We start from the raw sequence: 18,594 nt of genomic DNA on the forward strand, positions 1-18,594 counted from the left end.
GGCCGCCTTCATACAGACTTGCTGTGTGTGGCTGTGTGCCCTTACTTCATGGAAGGCATGACTTTTCTTGTCCATGAGACTGGGATTGGCTGGGATCAAGAGAGTCTTAAGATTTTTCATCCTGTTCTGCAAAACTTCAGATCTTTTTCAATATTTGAGGAACCAAAAGACAAAGTGACCTTGTTTTTGGCTTCTGTGCAGCTATTTTTAAATTTTCCTCAAAATTACTTCATGGGCTTCCAGGCAAAATCGAATACTGATAGATAACATTTAAAAAGGTCAGTTGGTTTATTCCACCTTGGTTAAACGGTGTTCTACATTTTCCCTTTTGAAGTTTAAAAAACTGACTACATGATTTTGTGGTTTTAGCCCTTCATAAAATTAGGTTTGTGTTGATCGGAGAAGTTTGATGTTGTTGGTAAGGTATCTTTGGTGACAGCTATCCGGGCCAATGGCCATTCAAAGCCCCATTGCCCACTGAAATAATACTGAGTCAGTCAAAGCTTCAGGCTGGAGGCCTCTGGGCTGGGTCTGGAGTGCTGCTGTAACAAGAAAATATGTAGTTCAGTTATATGTGTTGGTTGTAATAAAGTTAGCTGCGTGAGCAGAGTTTTGCCCACCAAGTTCAGAATAATTTGTGGACTCCAATTGGAAATGGATTTATTTAGAAAACTGTTTTCCAGCCTGGAAAGGGTCGGACAACCAATCTCTTCCTGTGCGAATAAGTGAATATGAAGGAAGAACCTAAGTTTAGCTTAGTTGCTTAATGGCTTGATTACTTTAAAAGACTGTGGGCAAAAGTATTCCAGACACTGAGTTTACTTAAAACACAGTCCTTATATTCTTCCACTCGAAGGTGCTTCCTTTTCTACACACACTTTTTCACCTCCTTACTGCCAGCCAGCCACAACCTATATGGTGTGATAGCAGCATTTCATTTTTTCTCCCAACCTATTAAGTTAAGGTTGTTTTTTTTTTTTTCCTCTTCTCAAGCTTTACAACCGGGAGTATATTTATTTAAAATTAAAATGTAAACCGCAGTTAATCCCCGTGGTTACAAGTGAGTAATTCCTCCATTTAGAAGCAGGACGAACACAGCCAGGAGTGTCTAGGTCATGGCAGAGTTGAGGGGTGGGAGGGGACGTCTCCCGTCTCCCAGCCCTGGCACCTCCTCCCCCAAGCGGCTGCCAGAGGGCCATGCTTTGCCTTTGGAGGGAAAAGAAGGTGCCCTGGACACACCAAGGTCCAGGTTGGCACGTCTGGGGTTTACATATACACGGTTTCTAAGCTTGTGGGTCAGGGCACAAAAGCCTGTGAATCCACAGCAAGCCGAAGGAGGTGTCTTGATGACACCACAAAGCTCCAGGCTTTCAGGGTCTTTGTTTCTGAGCCTCTAGGACTTTTGTTGCCAGTTTTCATGTTGTTGTGCAGGAGCTGTTCATTCAGAATTCTGTCCGGGTAACTTGCCGTCTACCTTGTGAAGTTAGCATCTTCCGGTCCAGCCTCCCACCCTGTAGAGTCCTCAGCCGGTGCATCTGGCCACCTTGTTCCGTGTTGTGCAGCTCAGCTCTGGCCAGCAAGGAGGAGGAAACAAGAGGAGACCTGGTCCCCTAGCTAGGTCTCCGGGCTGACAAGCATGTGGGTCTCCAGGCAGAGGCTTCCTAGATGTGGTGAAGCATAATTAGCTGATAAATAACCGTTTTTCACTCTTCCCCACCCCAGGACCACCCCAGCCTGTCTGCCACAGAGGAGACTGACACCTCCACCACGACCACCAGTGCCTTCACCATCCACGAGTACTTTGCCAGGCGCATGGCGGAGCGGAAGAGCAAAGCTCAAGGCATGGCTGCAGGGCCGGAGGCTTCAGAGACCCCAGTGGAAAGGAAAAGGGGGAAGAAAAGAAAGAAAGAGGCAAAAGATAAAAATGTGGAAAACCACATCCAACCTAAGGCCAAGAAGAAGAGAAACCAAGTGGAATGTGAGCTGGGGGACCCTCGCTGGGATGAGAATCCGGGGGCTCCTGCTGAGGCTGGAGAGGGTCACGTGGGTCCACTCGACAACCAGGACTCCCCGCCAAAGCCCAAAAAAAGGAAAGAAAAGGAAAAGGGAGCAAAGCAAGTTGAGGCAGCAGTGGATAGTACTCTAGATGAAACACCAGTGAAAAAGAAGAAAGGTTCCAAATAAGTTCTCTGGAGCAGCGCCTCCCAGCTCCTCTGCTGCCAGGGCGCTGCCAGGACAGACTCCCCTGGCTGGGCGTCAGGCGGGTTCACCCAGGGAGCCGTGTGCGCACCGCCTCCAACATGCCTGGCCCCTGTCGCGTCTCGCCCACACCACGTTTTCCCAAATCCTATTCCCAGAACTTTTCAATGTTCCAAATCATGGCTGTCACACACAAATAAATTCCTTACTGGACTCTGAGTCCTTTGGCACATTTATTCACCTTCATGTGAGCACAGCGTTATATGTACACACACGTGTGTGTGTCTCTCACTGTCTGTATTTGCTCTTGGTTTCCTTCAGTAACAATGAACTGTGCTCACTTCTGAAGGACTTAGTCTAATTAAAGGATTAAAAGGCATTCAGAGAGTTCTTTTTGTTCTATAGCCAGCCCGCGCATTTTTGCCAAGTCGGCTTTATATGATTACATTCTCAAATCAGAGAGTTGTTTTGGTCTGGTTTGGTGGTGATGGGGAAATTGCTTTAATGCTCTCTCTTCCACTGAGCAGTGACAGCCGTGTATTTTGAGGTCTTCTTCCCCAAGACTACAGATTGGAAGCAGTGAGGTGACAGTGGACACAGTTTAACTTCCCAGCTCTCACAGGAGGCCTCTCGCGGTTCCTCAGCGGGAGTCGGTGGTCAGATACGCATCCCTGAGGACAGATCCCCTGGAGAGGGCTCTTCTTCACCGCTGACCATCAAGAGATCCTCAGTACGCTAAACAAAACAAAACAAAAGAATGAGACTCTTAAGTTTATGAAGTTAATTTCATCACGACTGAGACTGCCATAATATTAATAAAATAAATGAATATTACATAAAGTGTAAAAGATACCTTCAGCCTTGCTCACACCAACTGGTGTCACCTCCTGTGTTTATATGCGCCCCGACACACCCTGGCGTGTCTGCCTGTGTGATGGTTCAACTCTCTACACGCGGGTTTCCCCAGAAAACTGCAGACACCGTCACACCCTCTTTGGGACACAGAATGAAAAAGGAAAGTGCAGCTGGTTTTGCGGTCCAGCGGTGGTTGCCTCTCTCCCGCTCTCTTTGTTCTCTTGACCTCTGCTTTCTTCTCTTCTGCGACCTTTCACCCTTGCACTCCCTCACCCCTGCTCCCCTCTTATTTTCAGTTCCCGGTTTTCCTCTCAGCCCTTGCTGGCTGCCTGCTCCCCATCCCGCAGACCTGTCTGGAGCCGCGGGGCTGTGGCACGCGGGCTGGCAGTGTGCTGCCTTCCACCTGGCTTGTAGCTATTCTCCTGGATAAGAGGAATGAAAACTCAACCACCACCTGATGAGCTCGTGCCCTTGACCTGAACCCCTGGGGTCACACATTATATATGAAGAAGCATGGCCTTGAGATTCTTAAAACAGAGAAAGTGCATGAAGTACGTTTGATTTTAGTCTCCTAAGACTCTGAATGATGCTAACTGCTTAAAAGTATACAGGCACATACCACAGGGAAAATTCTTATGAAGTCGAGCTTCTGAGTTTATTGTGGCCCTCAGCGTTCAGAATTCCAAGCAAGGTCCAGTATAATAAAGCACCAAAGATTTTTAAAGTCACTTTTCTTCCCAGAAGGCACATGCCCAAGGTATCTCTGCTTGTCCTGTCTTGTAATGAAACGAGTTTCAGAAGGGAGTGGCCATGTAGAAAACCTAAAGATAATTATCTTTATATGTATATAGACTGGGGTGGGTTTGTTTCTTTTTTTGCCTTTTATTTACTTTGACTTCCTTTACCAATAAAAGTGAAGAGTCAGAAGAATATGCTGAATTGTGTGCAGGGGGAGGAAGTGAATGGGCATTTAGGGAGCAGGGAGCTGCACACCAGTCATCTGGGGTTCAGGGGCTGGTGGGAAGAACAGAGGAGGGAGGGGCTGCAGGGAGCTCTCGGAGTTGGAAACCCAAGGCAGTGACATCGCAAGACTAGTTAAGTGTGACTCTCACAGAGAGCACCTGTAGACTGTGATGATTATTTTAATGGGCCACAGAAAGAACCAAATGATTTTAATAATCAAGAGGGCAGCCTGAGAAAAAGGCACACACGCAGCAAAGAGCAGACAGTGTGACCATTTGCTTTGACACAGCATCTTTTATTTTCTCTAGAAATGCTCGGCTTTCATTTTTCTGAAGTAGCTCTTTCTCAGGTCACTTAGTTTTCTGGATCTAAGGTGGAATTTAGAACAATGAAGTGCATGCTCTCTGGACACTTGAATTTCATAGGTATGATACTTTAAAAACAGTTAATATATGAGCCATGTTTTTTGCCTTAGGTTATCTCACTAGGTGAAAATATATTAATACTGTAGCTGTCAATGCTTTCTTTGGCATCCTACAATTTTAAGAGGGGGAATGTAGGTGCCCAGGAAAATCTTTCTGCCATTAAGGGGTTCTTAAATGTTGTCGGTGATGCCCTTCTTTCCTTTACTGTTAATTGTAATAGAAAATAATTATCACTACATGTGGTCTTATGTGCCCGGCCTTGTTCCAAGCACTTTAAATAAATCAACTCGTTTAGTCTTCAAACAACCCAGTAAGATAACTATTATTGTTATCCCCTTTTATGGGTAAACTGTGTTTTATAAAAGGACCTCTTTCAATTTTTATCACTAGGTTGGTGATGCTCCAGTCCCTTCTCTTCCCTGGCCAACACACCCACAATTTTTTATTTAGTCCTCACCCTTGTGATGTCACCTGTCCTAGCAAAAAAATTTTGTGTGTGTGTGGCCATGGCCATGCAACATGTGGGATCTTAGCAAGAGTTTCTATGGCTGATGCTCTTCACATGCCTTGGTTACTTTTAAATGAGAATGTATGTGAAAGCAGCTGGCAAACTGCAAAGAGTTTTACAGTTAACTTGAGTTAGTATTGTTTATACAAACTGTGGAAAATACTTTTGGGTTCATGGCACGTCAGAGATTCTCAATAGGTTTTCTTTTCTAATGTGGTCAAGAGGTTGGTGGGATAGTGTGTGAGTAACTCAGCTTCCTTAAACCGTTCGCCAGTCTATGAAACAAAGATGAAATTCCTTCCAATTTGTAGAAAATACTCATGCTACTGAAAGATGAAACCAAAACGAGCATTTCTTCATACCACAGCGTGTATCTCTTCTCTACTCACCTGCTGGCTGACCCTGGCAGGACAAGCCAGGACCTGCCTTTTTTAGGAACAACATCAGAGAAACGTGTCAGCACCGTCTGCCCCAGCCAGCGCAGCCTCTGGTCTGGCCAGCAGCGCCTTCCTTAGATTTGAGTAAGAAATTCCCTGCCGTCACCCTGTTTGTCTCGCAGGTTCTGCAGCCACTGCAGTTTGGAGCCTGTTGCACTGGCTTGTGGAGCTGGCCAGGTCAGATTGGATGCTCCGATATCAGGTTTTATAGCGCTCAGTTATTACTGAGCAAATTAGTATCGTGTCCTAATAAAGAGGATGACTAGACTGCTTGAGGAAAATATGCTCTTCAGTTAGGAAATCCTGAATACACTCAAAAGTCATGCTCAAAGCCGTGATGGGGTCCGCGCAGGAATGCAGATAGAGGCGGTGCGTAGGAAAGGGTAGGTAGGAATGGGCGCATCTAGGTTGCCAGTGAGGAGTGGCTGCAGGGTGCTTTCCTCCCACCTGAGCTGAACTTTTGCGTAAGCGCTGCTGTTTAATCACTAAATTGTGTCCGACTCTGTGACCTCATGGACTGGAGCCCGCCAGGCTCCTCTGTCCATGGAATTCTCCAGGCCAGTATACTGGAGTGGGTTGCCATTTCCTTCTGCAGGAGATCTTCCAGACCCAGGGATCAAACCCACGTGTCCTACATTGCAGGGGGGATTCTTTACCGCTGCATAAGTAGTCAACTTTTAAGGAAAACTACAGTACAGTGAGTTATTTGACCAAAGGAAGAATTTCGTAATCAGTTTCATCTTAAATTTTCTGTTAGTATGTCCCATGTCGCATTTCCTCAGAGAAAAGTACACGGTTGCTGAAAGACATTTATTAGTTCTGAAAACGTCTACTGAGCCCCAACCTCAGGCTGAGCCCAGGCCAGTTCAAGACAAAGAAACAAATTCACTGCAGGGTCCACCCACCCTCAAGACCTACCAACTTGTGTCATTGAGAATGCGCTGCCATGCCCTGGGACGTACTCTGGGCCATACCTGACACCTGGCTATGTTTACACAGGCTTGATGGTGCTGCACCTTCCTCAGCTTTCATGCGGGTGTTATCAAGTTGGGTGGTGAGCTTTGGGAAATTCTTTGCTGACTCATTTGACCTGAACCTGAAGAGTGACTTTCTCCTACAATCTCCCTTATTAACAACATTTTTAACTCTGTGATAAATAAGCAGAATTATATGCACATCCTCCATATGTGTGTGTGCTCAGTGGTATCTCTCTGTGACCCCAGAGACTGTAGCCCACCAGGCTCCTATGTCTGTGGGATTTCCCGGGCATGAATACTGGAGTGGGTTGCCATTTCCTCCTCCAGGGGATCTTCCCAACCCAGGGATTGAACCTGCATTTCCTGCATTGGCAGGTGGATTCTTTACCACTATCCCACCTGAGAAGCCACATTCCTCCATATGGAGTAACCCAAAAATGTGTTTTGTGTAAGTGGGGAGTGTGAGAAAGACCCCAGCTTCTATCTCAGCCTCCCTTCCCCTTGTCCCTCCTGTCACCTGCACATCAGGTGAGGGAGCCAGGTGTGGAAGAACTAGAGGGGGTGGCCTACAGGTAGCCTCACTTCACCTAACAGCCGGGACACCCTTTGAACCCAGATGGAACAAAAGCCTATTAACAGGACTTCCCTGGTGGTGCAGTGGATAAGAATCCACCTGCTAACACAGGGAACATGGATTCGATCCCTGATTTGGGAAGATTGCATGAGCCACGTGCCACAGGGCAACTAAACCCGTGTGCCACAACTATTGAGCCCACACTCTGTAGCCAGTCCTCTGCAGCAAGAGAAACCCCCGCAGTGAGAAGTCGGCATCACAACTAGAGCACAGCCCTGCTCAAGGAGTCTAGAGAAAGCCTACACGAAGCCACGAAGACCCAGAACAGTCAAAAGCAAAATGAATAGATAATTAAAAACAAACAAGCAAAAAACCCTATTAACAAACATTTGTTAAGAAAATGGAAAAGAGCTGAAGGCAGATCCCAATTCCATCCAGCCTTCAGAACCGGGGGAAATGAAGGTGTGAGAACTCAGGGGCAATGCCCAGCACCTCGGCTGGCAGAAGAGTCCCCTTCTCCCTCATCCTTGGGGCTTTCCCTGGTGAGGGGCTGCATGGGACCCCATGGGCTGTAGCCCGCCAGGCTCCTCTGTCCATGGGATTTCCTAGGCAAGAATACTGGAGTGGGTTGGCAGGCAGATTCTTCACACGAGTGGCACCTGGGAAGCCCAGTGTTACAACTTTGGGATGTATCATTTTCCCCATTCAGGTCGAGGGCCTCTGGAGGCAGAGTTAATCTTTGTATTCCTGGAGCGCCCAGGACAGTGCCTGGCGCACAGCAGGTTCAGGAGGACCCTTAAATGAAGAAGCAAATGAAGAGACCACAGCAGGGACCATGCTCTGAAGGCCTGAAGTGTATCCCAAGATGAAGATGCTTAATCAGGGCTGCACTGCCGTAGCCACAGCCCCAACTTGGTAGTTCCTTCCAAGTCTCAATACGAGAACCCCTATGTCTGAGACCTCCACACCCAGCCTGAGGGCTTGATCACGAACTTCTCCCCACTTTACCCCTACGCCTTCCTTGTCACCTTGCCACTGGGAGCTCAAATGGCCCCTCTCAGGGCCCCATTCTCGAGGCTCCCTTCCTCCAGTGGTGGTTGTAGAATTAAACGAGAAAAGGACTTAGTGAAACACCTGGAGAAGAGCCTCAATGCAGTTCCTCTCTTCCTCCAAGCCCAAGCGGAGAAATGAACATAAGAGCTGCCTACAGGAAATCCCATGGACAGAAGAGCCTGGCGGGTTACAGTCCACGGGGTCACAAGAGTTGGACACAACTTAGCAACTAAATCAGGCTTCCCTCGTGGCTCAGCTGGTAAAAAATCTGCCTGCAATGTGAGAGACCTGAGTTCATTCCCTGGGTTGGGAAGATCTGGAGAAGGGAAAGGCTACCCACTCCAGTATCCTGTCCTGGAGAATCCCATGGACTGTATAGTCAGTCCGTGGGGTCGCAAAGATTCGGACACGATTGAGTGACTTATCACTTTCACTTCACTTTAGCAACTAGATCACCGCACGAACTGGGGACCCCAGTCATGGGAAGGCACTGGTGGCCCCTCAGAAGAGGAAGTACTGGCAGCAAAGCCAGCTCCCTGGCACTGGGGGTTCCCGAACCCCTTTGTGGGTGACCAGCTCTGGGTGCAGCAGAGGAAGGTGTGGCCAGATCATCCTGAAGACATAAGAGTCCCAAGAGGGCTCAGCACTCCCACTGGGAGGTGAGCTGTGGGCTGGGCCCTGAGGCAGGCTGGGTGTGGTCACATTGACTCAGATTTCTCAGGTGACAGACTCCGGATCCTGCCCTCCCTGGGTCTCCTTGGTGGGCTGAGTCAAGCAAGTTGTTGCAATTCAGCCTGGAGGGATTACAACATCCTGCCATGATGGGGTGAGGTGCTGCCAACCTGAGATGAGCGCACAGTATGAGCCGGTGCCAGGAGCGCGGCGACAAGTGTACTCAGGCTTCCAAACCAGAGGACCCTTCCAAATATCCGTCCCTGAGAAAAGCAGTTCTGCTCTCCTCAACACCATAAGAGCCACTGTATTACATTCCCTGTCTTGAAGAAAGAGGCTCAGAGTTTCTAAGTACCTTGACCAAAGTCATTCGTTCATAAAGTAGCCATTGGAATGGTGTCTCCCCAGGCCCAAACCTTTCTTGATCCTGGAAAGGTGATGGGTACTACATTTGATTTTTGTTTTGAATAGTTGAATTAGTTTTGCTCAAGGTGTAACTTAGTCCATTTGAGCATGGAAGCCTGGGTCGGGAAGATCTCTTGAAAAAGGAAATGGAAACCCACTGTTGTATTCTTGCCTGGGAAATCCCATGGACAGAGGAGCCTGGCAGGCTACAGTCCATGGGGTTGCAAAGAGTCAGACATGTCTGAGTGACTAACACGTCACATCTTTTGTAGTTGAATCATCGTGCTTGAATATACTGTTTCTTTTTTCTTTTTTCTCTTTGCTTTTCAGTTTGGGGCCTTTTTATTGACATGTCCTCAAGCTCACTGACTCTTTGCTCAGCTGTGTGCAGTCTACAAATGAACCCAAAAGGCATTCTTCACTTCTGTGACAGTGTTTTTGATTTTGAGCGTCTCTTTTTTACTCTTTCCTGGAATTCCCATCTACCGGCTTATATTACCCATCTGTTCTTGAATGTTGTCTAGTTTTTCCACTAGACCTTTAGCACATTTAATCATAGAGATTTTTCTCTGTTTTTTGGCCACACCGCAAGGCTTGTGGGGCCTTAGTTCCCAGATCAGGGGACTGAACCTATGCCCTTTCAGTGGAAGTGAGGAATCCTAACTACTGGACCACCAAGGAGTTACTGATCACAGTTGAAATCCCCAGTCTGATAACCACAACATCCCTGTCATATCTGAATTTACTCTGGTACTTGCTCCTTCTTTTCAAACTGTGTGTTTTGCCGTTTAGTATAATTTGTAAACTTTTTGTTGAAAGCCAGACATGATGTACTGGGTAAAAAGGAATCTGGTGCTGCTTCCTGAGGAGGTCTATCCTCAGGGTTTGTCCTCTGCTAAGTTACCACTCTTCCATATCCATCTATATGTCTCTCCAGTCTCAGGAGCATCAGTTTGTCCTGTGTTTGGACAAAACCTCAGTGTTTGTCTCCTGAATGTGGCGGGGGGTGGGGAACGCAAACAGACCAGTTCTTCCCTACTGTATGTTTCTTCCCGATGACTCTCCTTTACTAACTCACACAAAACACTTCATTTCTGGTCACCAAATGTGTGGTTTTTCACCAAGCAATTCTCTGCAATACCACCTGGGTGTTCTACAATTTTAACTCCTGACACCATCTACCCAGAGATAGCATCAAACCCCACAGGTTAAGGATTCAGTCTCAAAAGACTGCCCCCCCCCAGGGGCCCCCTGCCACACTTCAGACCCCAGCTGCAAACCCAGGTTATTGCCTGCTTCTGACCAACAAACTACAGATCAGAGGTTCCAATACCCTGCTCCTTGGGTATGATCAAATTGCAAGAACTCAGTGAAACTCTTCCTTATGCTTACCAGTTTATTAAAGGATGAGATAAAGGATACACATGAACAGCCAGATGAAGAGATACATAGGTCAGAGGTCTGGGAGGGTCCCCAGCACAGGAACTTCTGTCCCCTGAAGCTGGGGGTGCATCACCCTCCTGATGTGGATGTGTTCATCATCTTGAAGGCTCTCTGAATACTGTACTTCAGGATTTTTATGGAGGTTTTTTCATGTAGGCATGATCAATTGTCAACTCTATTTTCAGCCCCTTTCCCTTCTCAGGAGGATGGAGGGTGGGGCTGAAAATTCCAAGCTTCTAATTATGCTTTGGTCTTTCTGGTGACCAGCCCCTGTCCAGATGCCCACCCAGAGTTACCTCAATAGAACAAAAGATGCCCCCAGTGCTCTTATCACTTAGGAATTTACAAGGGCTTTGGGAACTCTGTGCCAGGAACCAGAGGCAGAGACCAGTATATATTTTCTATTATCTCACATCCTGTGACCGAATTCTCTGATGGATCTAAAAAGATTGTTGATTTTTGGTTTGTTCATCTTTTTTTTCGTATTGTTAGAATGTGACTTGGCTGGTTTAAAACTCAACATTCAAAAAACTAAGATCACGGCATCTGGTCCCATCACTTCACGGCAAATAGAAGGGGAAAAAGTGGAAACAGTGACTGATTTTACACTCCTGGGCTCCAAAATCACTGCAGACGGTGACTGTAGCTATGAAGTTAAAAGATGCTTGTTCCTTGGAAGAAAAGCTATAACAAATCTAGACAGTGTATTAAAAAAGCAGTGATATTACTTTGCCAATAAAAATCTGTATAGTCAAAGCTTTGGTTTTACCAGTAGTCACGTATGGATGTAAGATGTGGACCATAAAGAAAGCTGAGTGCCGAAGAATTGATGCTTTTGAACTATGGTGTTGGAGAAGACTCTTGAGAGTCCCTTGGACTGCAAGGAGATCAAACCAGTCAATCCTAGAGGAAATCAGCCCTGAATATTCATTGGAAGGACTTTGGCCACCTGATATAGAGAACTGACTCAATGAAAAAGACCCTGATGCTGGGAAAGACTGAAGGCAAAAGGAGAAGGGGGCAGCAGAGGATCAGATGGTTGGATGGCATTACTGACTCAGTGGACATGAATTTGCACAAACTCTGGGAGATAGTGAAGGACAGGTAAGCTGGCACACTGCAGTCCACGGGGTCGCAAAGAGTTGGACATAACTTAGTGAGTGAACAACACGAATGTGACTGATAACGTCTAAGCCCCTTGCATGGCAAACTAGAAACCAAAATTCCCGTTCTTTTACTTTTAATTCATCTGTATCTTTGTGTTTAAAGTGGATTTCTTTACAGTCACCATGCAGTTTGAGTCTTGCTTCTTTTTATCCAATCTGACAATTGCTGCCTTTTAAATGGAGTAGCTTGGTCATAAATGCTTATTGTGATCATTGATATGGTTGGGTTGTAATCTAACATCTTATAGTGTTTTCTATTTGTCCCATATGTTTTTTTGTTTGTTGTTTCTTTTCTCCTGTTTTCCTGTCTTGGATAAATTGGATTAACTGATTTTTTTTTACCCAGTCCCTGCCCTAAAGGAGTTTCAAAGTTAGTGGCAGTGGGAGCAGCATTCTGTTACATGATGTGAGCACTGCTTACGCAGGTGTGGTCCCTGGGAAATCTCTGCCAGCACGCACGTCTGTGCACTTCTCTGTGGGTACACTGAACCTCGGTGCTGCTGCTGCTGCTAAGTCACTTCAGTTGTGTCCGACTCTGTGCGACCCCATAGACGGAGCCCACCAGGCTCCACCGTCCCTGGGACTCTCCAGGCAAGAACACTGGAGTGGGTTGCCATCTCCTTCTCCAATGCATGAAAGTGGAAAGTGAAAGTGAAGTCGCTCAGTCGTGTTCGACTCCTCGCGACCCCATGGACCGCAGCCCACCAGGCTCCTCCGTCCATGGGATTTTCCAGGCAAGAGCACTGGAGTGGGGTGCCAAAACCTCAATGAGCACCTGATTAAAAAACAAAACATAAAATAATGGTAGCTTGAAACCCACCCAGTAAATCGATCACCTAGAGCCAAACAAATTAAGAAGTATCCTTGCTTTATCACACCAGAATTGCTGGCTGATGACAGAGTGCCCCGTGATGAGATCGCTATCAGTTCTGCCTCACCATGTCACTCATTATCCTGACATGTGTGCACAGAGGCTCAGAAAAGACATATTTCCCATTTTGTATTAATTATAGGCGACCCCTAGCCAGTTTCTCTTCTTCCTCTGAGACATTTGAAAAGAAGACACAGTAGAATTGAAGAGATAGAAACATACCTCCTTGAACCAGTTGTTAGTTTTTCTTGTCATTTGCTGGTTTTTCATTTAAATTCATCTGAGAGTTAGCTTCTGACCAAGTAGAGATCATTTCAGGGACTTTCCCTGGTGGTCCAGTGGCTAAGACTCCCAATGCAGGGCGCCTGGAGTCTATCCCTGGTCAGGGAACTAGATCCCATGTGACCCAACTAAGAGTTCGCCTGCTGCAACTAAAGGTCCCTGCTTGCTGCAGTGTAGACCCTGTGCAGCCATCACACACACACACACACACACACACACACACACACAAATAAACATTAAAAAAATAAAGATCATTTCAGCGCAGTCATTCTACATGCATGCTCCCTTACAGAAGGAAATCTGATCATTGTTCAGAGTGGAGCAGGAGAAAATTAACGTAGAAAATGTCTGTTCTTGACATGGAACTCTCCTGGCCCTCGGTGCTAGGGAGGGGGCAAACACAGATCCCAGGATGAGCACCGCTTACCTGGGCGCTGTCTTGGGTACGTACGCAACACAGGCCAGCCCCTCAGCGGTTCCCTGGGCCTCCGAGGCTTTCCACCCTGTGTGCTGGCTGAGAGACTTGCTCAGATGTGCCCAGATGGGACTGGACTTCTGGCTCTAAGTCAGGATCTGTCCCCTATTCACTGAGAGATGTGACTGATCAGAGATAAACACACAGGTAGAGGGGCATTCTGTAGTAACCAGAGAGTCTGATCTGGGAAACCCCAAGTTTCTCTACCCCTGGGGTTTCTCTACTCTTGAATCCGAACATCAAGGGTTTTGATGTTACCAGGGGTCTCTGCTACCCACACTCAGGAGCAATGTCATCTGAAAATCCTATTCCCACCTCCCACAAGTGTCCTGTAGAGTAGCTGTCACATCTAGGATGCTGTGGAAGTCTGTCCAGGTGTCCTGTGTCCACTCAGGTAACCCTCCAGGTATATCACACATCTCTGCTGTCTGGTTTAATCCCCCCAAATTATTCTAAATCCAAGAACATGATGAATTTCTCCTAAACTTCTGACTGTGAAGAGATATCTGTTGGCTGAAAGAGAAACTCTGTTTCTTAGAGGGAAGTCAGGCCTGGAGGTGGCGGGGCAGGAGGAAGGAGAAGGCAGCCAGCAGGCCTAGACCAGGTCTCCCGCCTCTTCAGCATGCACCTTCCCTGTAGCCAACAGGGTTAACCCATTTGCTTTTCACCTTACCTTGAACTTCAAGTGCCCTTTGAGGAGGAAAGGTCCAGTGGAACTTGAGTGATGCATCTGGAGAGGGTAGACAAGCAGGGGTTAGAAGCACTTATGTTCTGATCAGAAGCACCAGAACTGGCACTAACCATCAGTGCTGGTGAAAAGCACTTCTGTCTGGAGTGGGGCTCTGATCTGAGTCGGAAGCCGACACAGGGGAGCCCCAGAACTGAGGAGTAGAGACCTGAGGATAAGAGATGTGGATTCAGGTCTCTGCTCTGCCACCTGCCTTATCTGGGAATTAATACTACCATCTGGGATGCCTAATTCACAGAGGGTTGTATGGAGGCAAGGATGAGCTGGGAATGACCTTTACAAGGACTGTCAGTGGAGCAAAGATAAATCTGTGTGAGCAAAGCTGATCATCCTGGTGATGATGATTTTGACCTCCAGCCTGGTGTGAGGGACAGAAAGCCCTGATAAGACACGTGCACAAAACCACAGAGGGTAGGGTTGAGAGCTGTGGCAGCCCCAGCTCAGTGTGGCCAACCAGATGTGGTCCTGAGCAGAGTCCAGGGTCCGGAGCCAGGGCTGCTGCCTCGAGGCAAGAATGTGTGCCCCCTGCCTTCTCTCTCCTTCTAGAATCACCAAAACTCTTCAGTTGGGAATAGAATCAGGAAAGATCCTCGAGGGGAAAGTTTTGTGGGCTGAACCCTATTAATTCTATATTTAAGGTCCCATCCGTTCATTATTGTATAACATTTCACAGTTATTAAAGGTGCACATTGAACTCAGTTCAGTCGCTCAGTCGTGTCTGACTCTTTGGGACCCCATGAACTGCAGCACGCCAGGCCTCCCTGTCCATCACCAACTCCCGGAGTCCACCTAAACCCATGTCCATCGAGTCGGTGATGCCATCCAACCATCTCATCCTCTGTTTGTCCCCTTCTCTTCCTGCCCTCATCAGGGTCTTTTCCAGTGAGTCAGCTCTTTGCATCAGGTGGCCAAAGTATTGGAGTTTCAGCTTCAACATCAGTCCTTCCAATGAACACCCAGGACTGATCTCCTTTAGGATGGACTGGTTGGATCTCCCTGCAGTCCAAGGGACTCTCAAGAGTCTTCTCCAACATCACAGTTCAAAAGCATCAATTCTTTGGTGCTCAGTTTTCTTTATAGTCCAACTCTCACATCCAATACATGACCACTGGGAAAACCATAGCCTTGACTAGATGGACCTTTGTTGGCAAAGTGATGTCTCTGTTTTTGAATATGCTATCTAGGTTGGTCATGACTTTCCTTCCAAGGAGTAAGCGTCTTTTAATTTCATGGCTGCAATCACCATCTGCAGTGATTTTGGAGCCTAGAAAAACAAAGCCAGCCACTGTTTCCACTGTTTCCCCATCTATCCGTCACGAAGTGATGGGACCGGATGCCTGAGGTTCTTTCAAAAACACCATGTCAGGAATCCTGTATTATTCCCATTTTACTGGCGAAGAAATTGAGGCTGAGATCAGGTGAATGGACTATCATCACACCACTAGTAACTTGAAGTAACCGTTTCTGACTTCACGTCCTGTGCTCCTGTAAATGCTGTTCAGTGAACTACAGACCTAAAGGAAGATGGCGGGGAGGGGAGAGGGGAGAGAGAGGAGAGGAGAGGAAGGAGAGAGGGGAAGCAGGAGAAAGGGGAAGGAGGGGGGCAGGGACTGGAAAGAGAAGGAGGTGAGCAGCGAAGCAGGGAAGGAGGAAAGGAAACAGAAAAGGGAAGATGGAAAAAACTCATGTGAGAGAGAGGGGAGAGTTCGCACAATACACACCGCAAGAGTAAGGCTCAGTCCGTGAGCAGACAGGTCCACTGTCCCCCTGAATCTTCACATGGGAAACCCTTGGCTCTACTGTCCACGGATGCGGGAACCCGCATCCCATCCTGCGGTGGGTCCAAGCACCCGCAGGACCCGGCACTGCAGACTTATACATCTCAGTCCTTCTTGGCATAGTTGCCCTGAATCCACCTCGCTATCTCCACAGATGAACCTCTGCCAACAACTGGCCAGACAGGTCCTGGGCCCAGCGCTGGCCAGACAGGTATGGGGATGCCTCGGAGGACTTCCAGTCCTGGCCCCTCTCGCTCAGCCTTCTGAGCCCCGGGCTTTGGGGACCCTTGGAGCTCAGGTACCGAAGGTCGGAGAGGCAGCCGGGGTCACAGCTACCCAGCACCCCTGAGCGCCGCCCGCACCAGGGCGCGTTTGCATAAAGTTGCCCAGGTGAATCAATGAGCGGATTCAAATCAATGAAGAAACAAAGAAAGGGAGAGAGCGAAAGAGCCCGAGTTCCTGCGTGCTCACAGCTCACGCGGTCTGGGCGGAGCCCCTGCTGGCAACACGGCGTTTAACGCCAAGGTCCTGCACAATCCAGGCTCTCGCGCTCTGTCCGACGAAATGCCAGAAATTATTACTGTAGACAACAACCTCAATACCTATTCTCTCTGCCCTCGCCGTTTTCTCCATCTTGCTGTCGGACTTTGGAATCCTTCTGGACAACTCTACGCTCCCCGGCGCCGGAGCATCTTCCTCACCTGGTGCCTGACTGCGTGCACTCTGCTCCGGAACCGCGCACCGAGAGCGCCTGAGGCTGCAGGCGGGGAAGGGGACGCCCGCGGCCGGGAAGGGGGCGCTGTCCCCTAGAGGCTTCTGATCCTGCGGACCATCGTCCTGTCCGGGAGAGGCAGTGCAGTTAGAAAGGGTAGAGTCCTTCCAGGGGTCCATGGGTTGCCGCGCAAATACCCCTGCGGGGATCCTTTCTCTATCTCTACGACTAGGGTCACCCCTGGCCAGGTGCGGCCCTAGCCCCCCGAGGTTCACGGAGCATTCCGGTCTGGAGATTTTAATTGAGAGATTTCTGGCAGAGGAGTTCAACAGAGGAAACGGCCTAGGCGTCCCTAAATACGAAAGTCCACCTAGACCGCGGACACACTCACTATGCAAATCACCCCCACCCCTCCCGGTCCCCGGTGCTAGCCAGCTCCGCCCGCTCCACTCGGGGTGGAGAGCTGGAGCCTAGGGTGCTGCCTCTGGGTCTTGGCTGAAGGAGGTAGGAAAACTAGGCAATCTATTCTACGTGTAAAACCCGGGGCGCTGTAGGTTGCAAGTGGGACTTGAAAACGAGAAGTTGCATTTTTCCTTCCACTTACCAAGTCTTAGCCCTGGTGCTGCTTCCGGAGAGTACCTTGCCCACAGAGGCGCCTGTGAACTCAGTCACTGCACGCAGGGACCCTGAAGTCCAGGCTTAGAATTTATAGCTGCATGTGAACAGTTATGTTAACATCAACCGTCATTTATGTATGGAGTTTCAGCTTTCATACACAGCCCTGTGAGGTCAGTCTTATCCTCCTCCACATTTTGGACTGGGAGAGGAGCCCTGAGTCATGCATTAAGTAACCCAGCATTGAAAACAGGTCCTGCCTCCAGACCCAAACCCATGGTCCTCTCTCCCAGTGCCAGTGCTTTCAGGGTCACCTCTGCGGAGCCCTGCACTGGGATGGCTGCTCAGTAAATACACGGTGGATCCGATTCCAGGATCGGATTCCTCAGGACTTCCCTGTTTTATATAGTAGCGTGTGTCTAAGCCATATCTGCTCACTCGTTTATTCATCCACTTATTCGGCCCTATTCACACGATAAAGCAGGATGAGGAGCTGTCCTCTGAGCAGGGCTTCCCATGCCCGATGGAGGGCCCTGAGCTTCCAGCCCGCGGGCCTTCCAGTGGAGGGCAGGCCCAGTCTGGTCTAGGGGGTAAGGTGGGGGGAGGTGTCAGGAGGAGGAGAACTCAGCAGCCCAGGTTGTGCCAAAGTCTAGGATGGTCAGACGGCAGGGGTGGAGGGACAGAAGGACTCTGCTCTGAGAAGCAGGACTGATGGTTAGCAGAGAACAGAGAACACAGGAAAAGGGAATTTCGCCAGAGAAAGGCCGGAGGGAGGGAGCTGGAGGCTGGGACGCCAGAGAACAGGGTGGGGTGGGGGTAAAGGTACAAAAAGAGAGACGACAGAGGCCAGGGTGAAGGAGAGAACTGAGGCTGCAGGCATGCTCTCTGAAGAGCCAGGGAGCTGCTGAGCATCGAGGGGATCCTCCAGTGGGTGCCACGGGGAACCCGAAACGGGATCCAGCCCCCCACCCCCACCCCAGTCTCTCTGGCTGCCCAAGTCGGCTGGGGTTGGGGGGCGAGATTGTCGCCGCCCAGGTCATTTACAAAAGCACGAAGTGTGTTCTGTCAAGAAGAGTTCAAAGGCCGGGTGTCACGGCCAAAAGTCACTCGTGCCCGGCCATTCCCAGCAAAACCTGTTTGGCTTCTATTCTTCGTAGGATTCCACGCACGGGAGGAGCCGGCGGAACCTGGCCCCGGGAGGCCGCGGCCAGTCGGGATGAAGGGCTGGAGTCCGGCTCCCGCTCCCCGGCCCCGCGATCACCGGCGGCTCCCTCCTCCCGGCCGGAGGCACCTGCGCTGCGAGCTAGCGGGCCGAGGGGCGGCCCCGGGGCTTCGGGGCACTGATCCCCGGGAACCACCTGGGAGGCGGAGGGGCGGGCCGGGGGCGGGCGCACGCTGGGGAAGCGGCCCGCCTCCCGCCTCTCCTCCCGGCAGGT

The 18,594-nt window shown here is 49.1% G+C and overlaps 1 protein-coding gene and 1 long non-coding RNA gene across 4 annotated transcripts in view; one reads left to right on the forward strand and one right to left on the reverse strand.

The window, feature by feature from the left end:
• PINX1 (PIN2 (TERF1) interacting telomerase inhibitor 1) overlaps positions 1-3,981 on the forward strand; it is a 67,419-nt gene extending 63,438 nt beyond the window's left edge. For both annotated transcript variants that reach the window (XM_027549004.1, XM_027549005.1), the window contains exon 7: positions 1,723-3,981. In XM_027549004.1, coding sequence (XP_027404805.1) covers positions 1,723-2,184 — 462 coding nt within the window. In that variant the 3' untranslated portion in view covers positions 2,185-3,981. The remainder of the gene's footprint in view (positions 1-1,722) is intronic.
• LOC113896898 lies at positions 2,849-18,566 on the reverse strand. 2 transcript variants are annotated; one of them, XR_003512173.1, is made up of 5 exons: positions 17,148-18,565; positions 16,533-16,668; positions 13,979-14,035; positions 13,258-13,417; positions 2,849-2,934 (listed from the first exon to the last, which is right to left on the reverse strand). It is a non-coding gene; the product is annotated as an uncharacterized LOC113896898 (long non-coding RNA). The 2 variants fall into 2 exon arrangements; XR_003512172.1 differs by having other exon boundaries at positions 13,258-14,035; positions 17,148-18,566.
• Between the last annotated feature and the right edge of the window lie 28 nt (positions 18,567-18,594).

The sequence above is a fragment of the Bos indicus x Bos taurus genome, chromosome 8 (genome assembly GCF_003369695.1).
Source record: "Bos indicus x Bos taurus breed Angus x Brahman F1 hybrid chromosome 8, Bos_hybrid_MaternalHap_v2.0, whole genome shotgun sequence".
Classification (NCBI taxonomy): domain Eukaryota; kingdom Metazoa; phylum Chordata; class Mammalia; order Artiodactyla; family Bovidae; genus Bos; species Bos indicus x Bos taurus.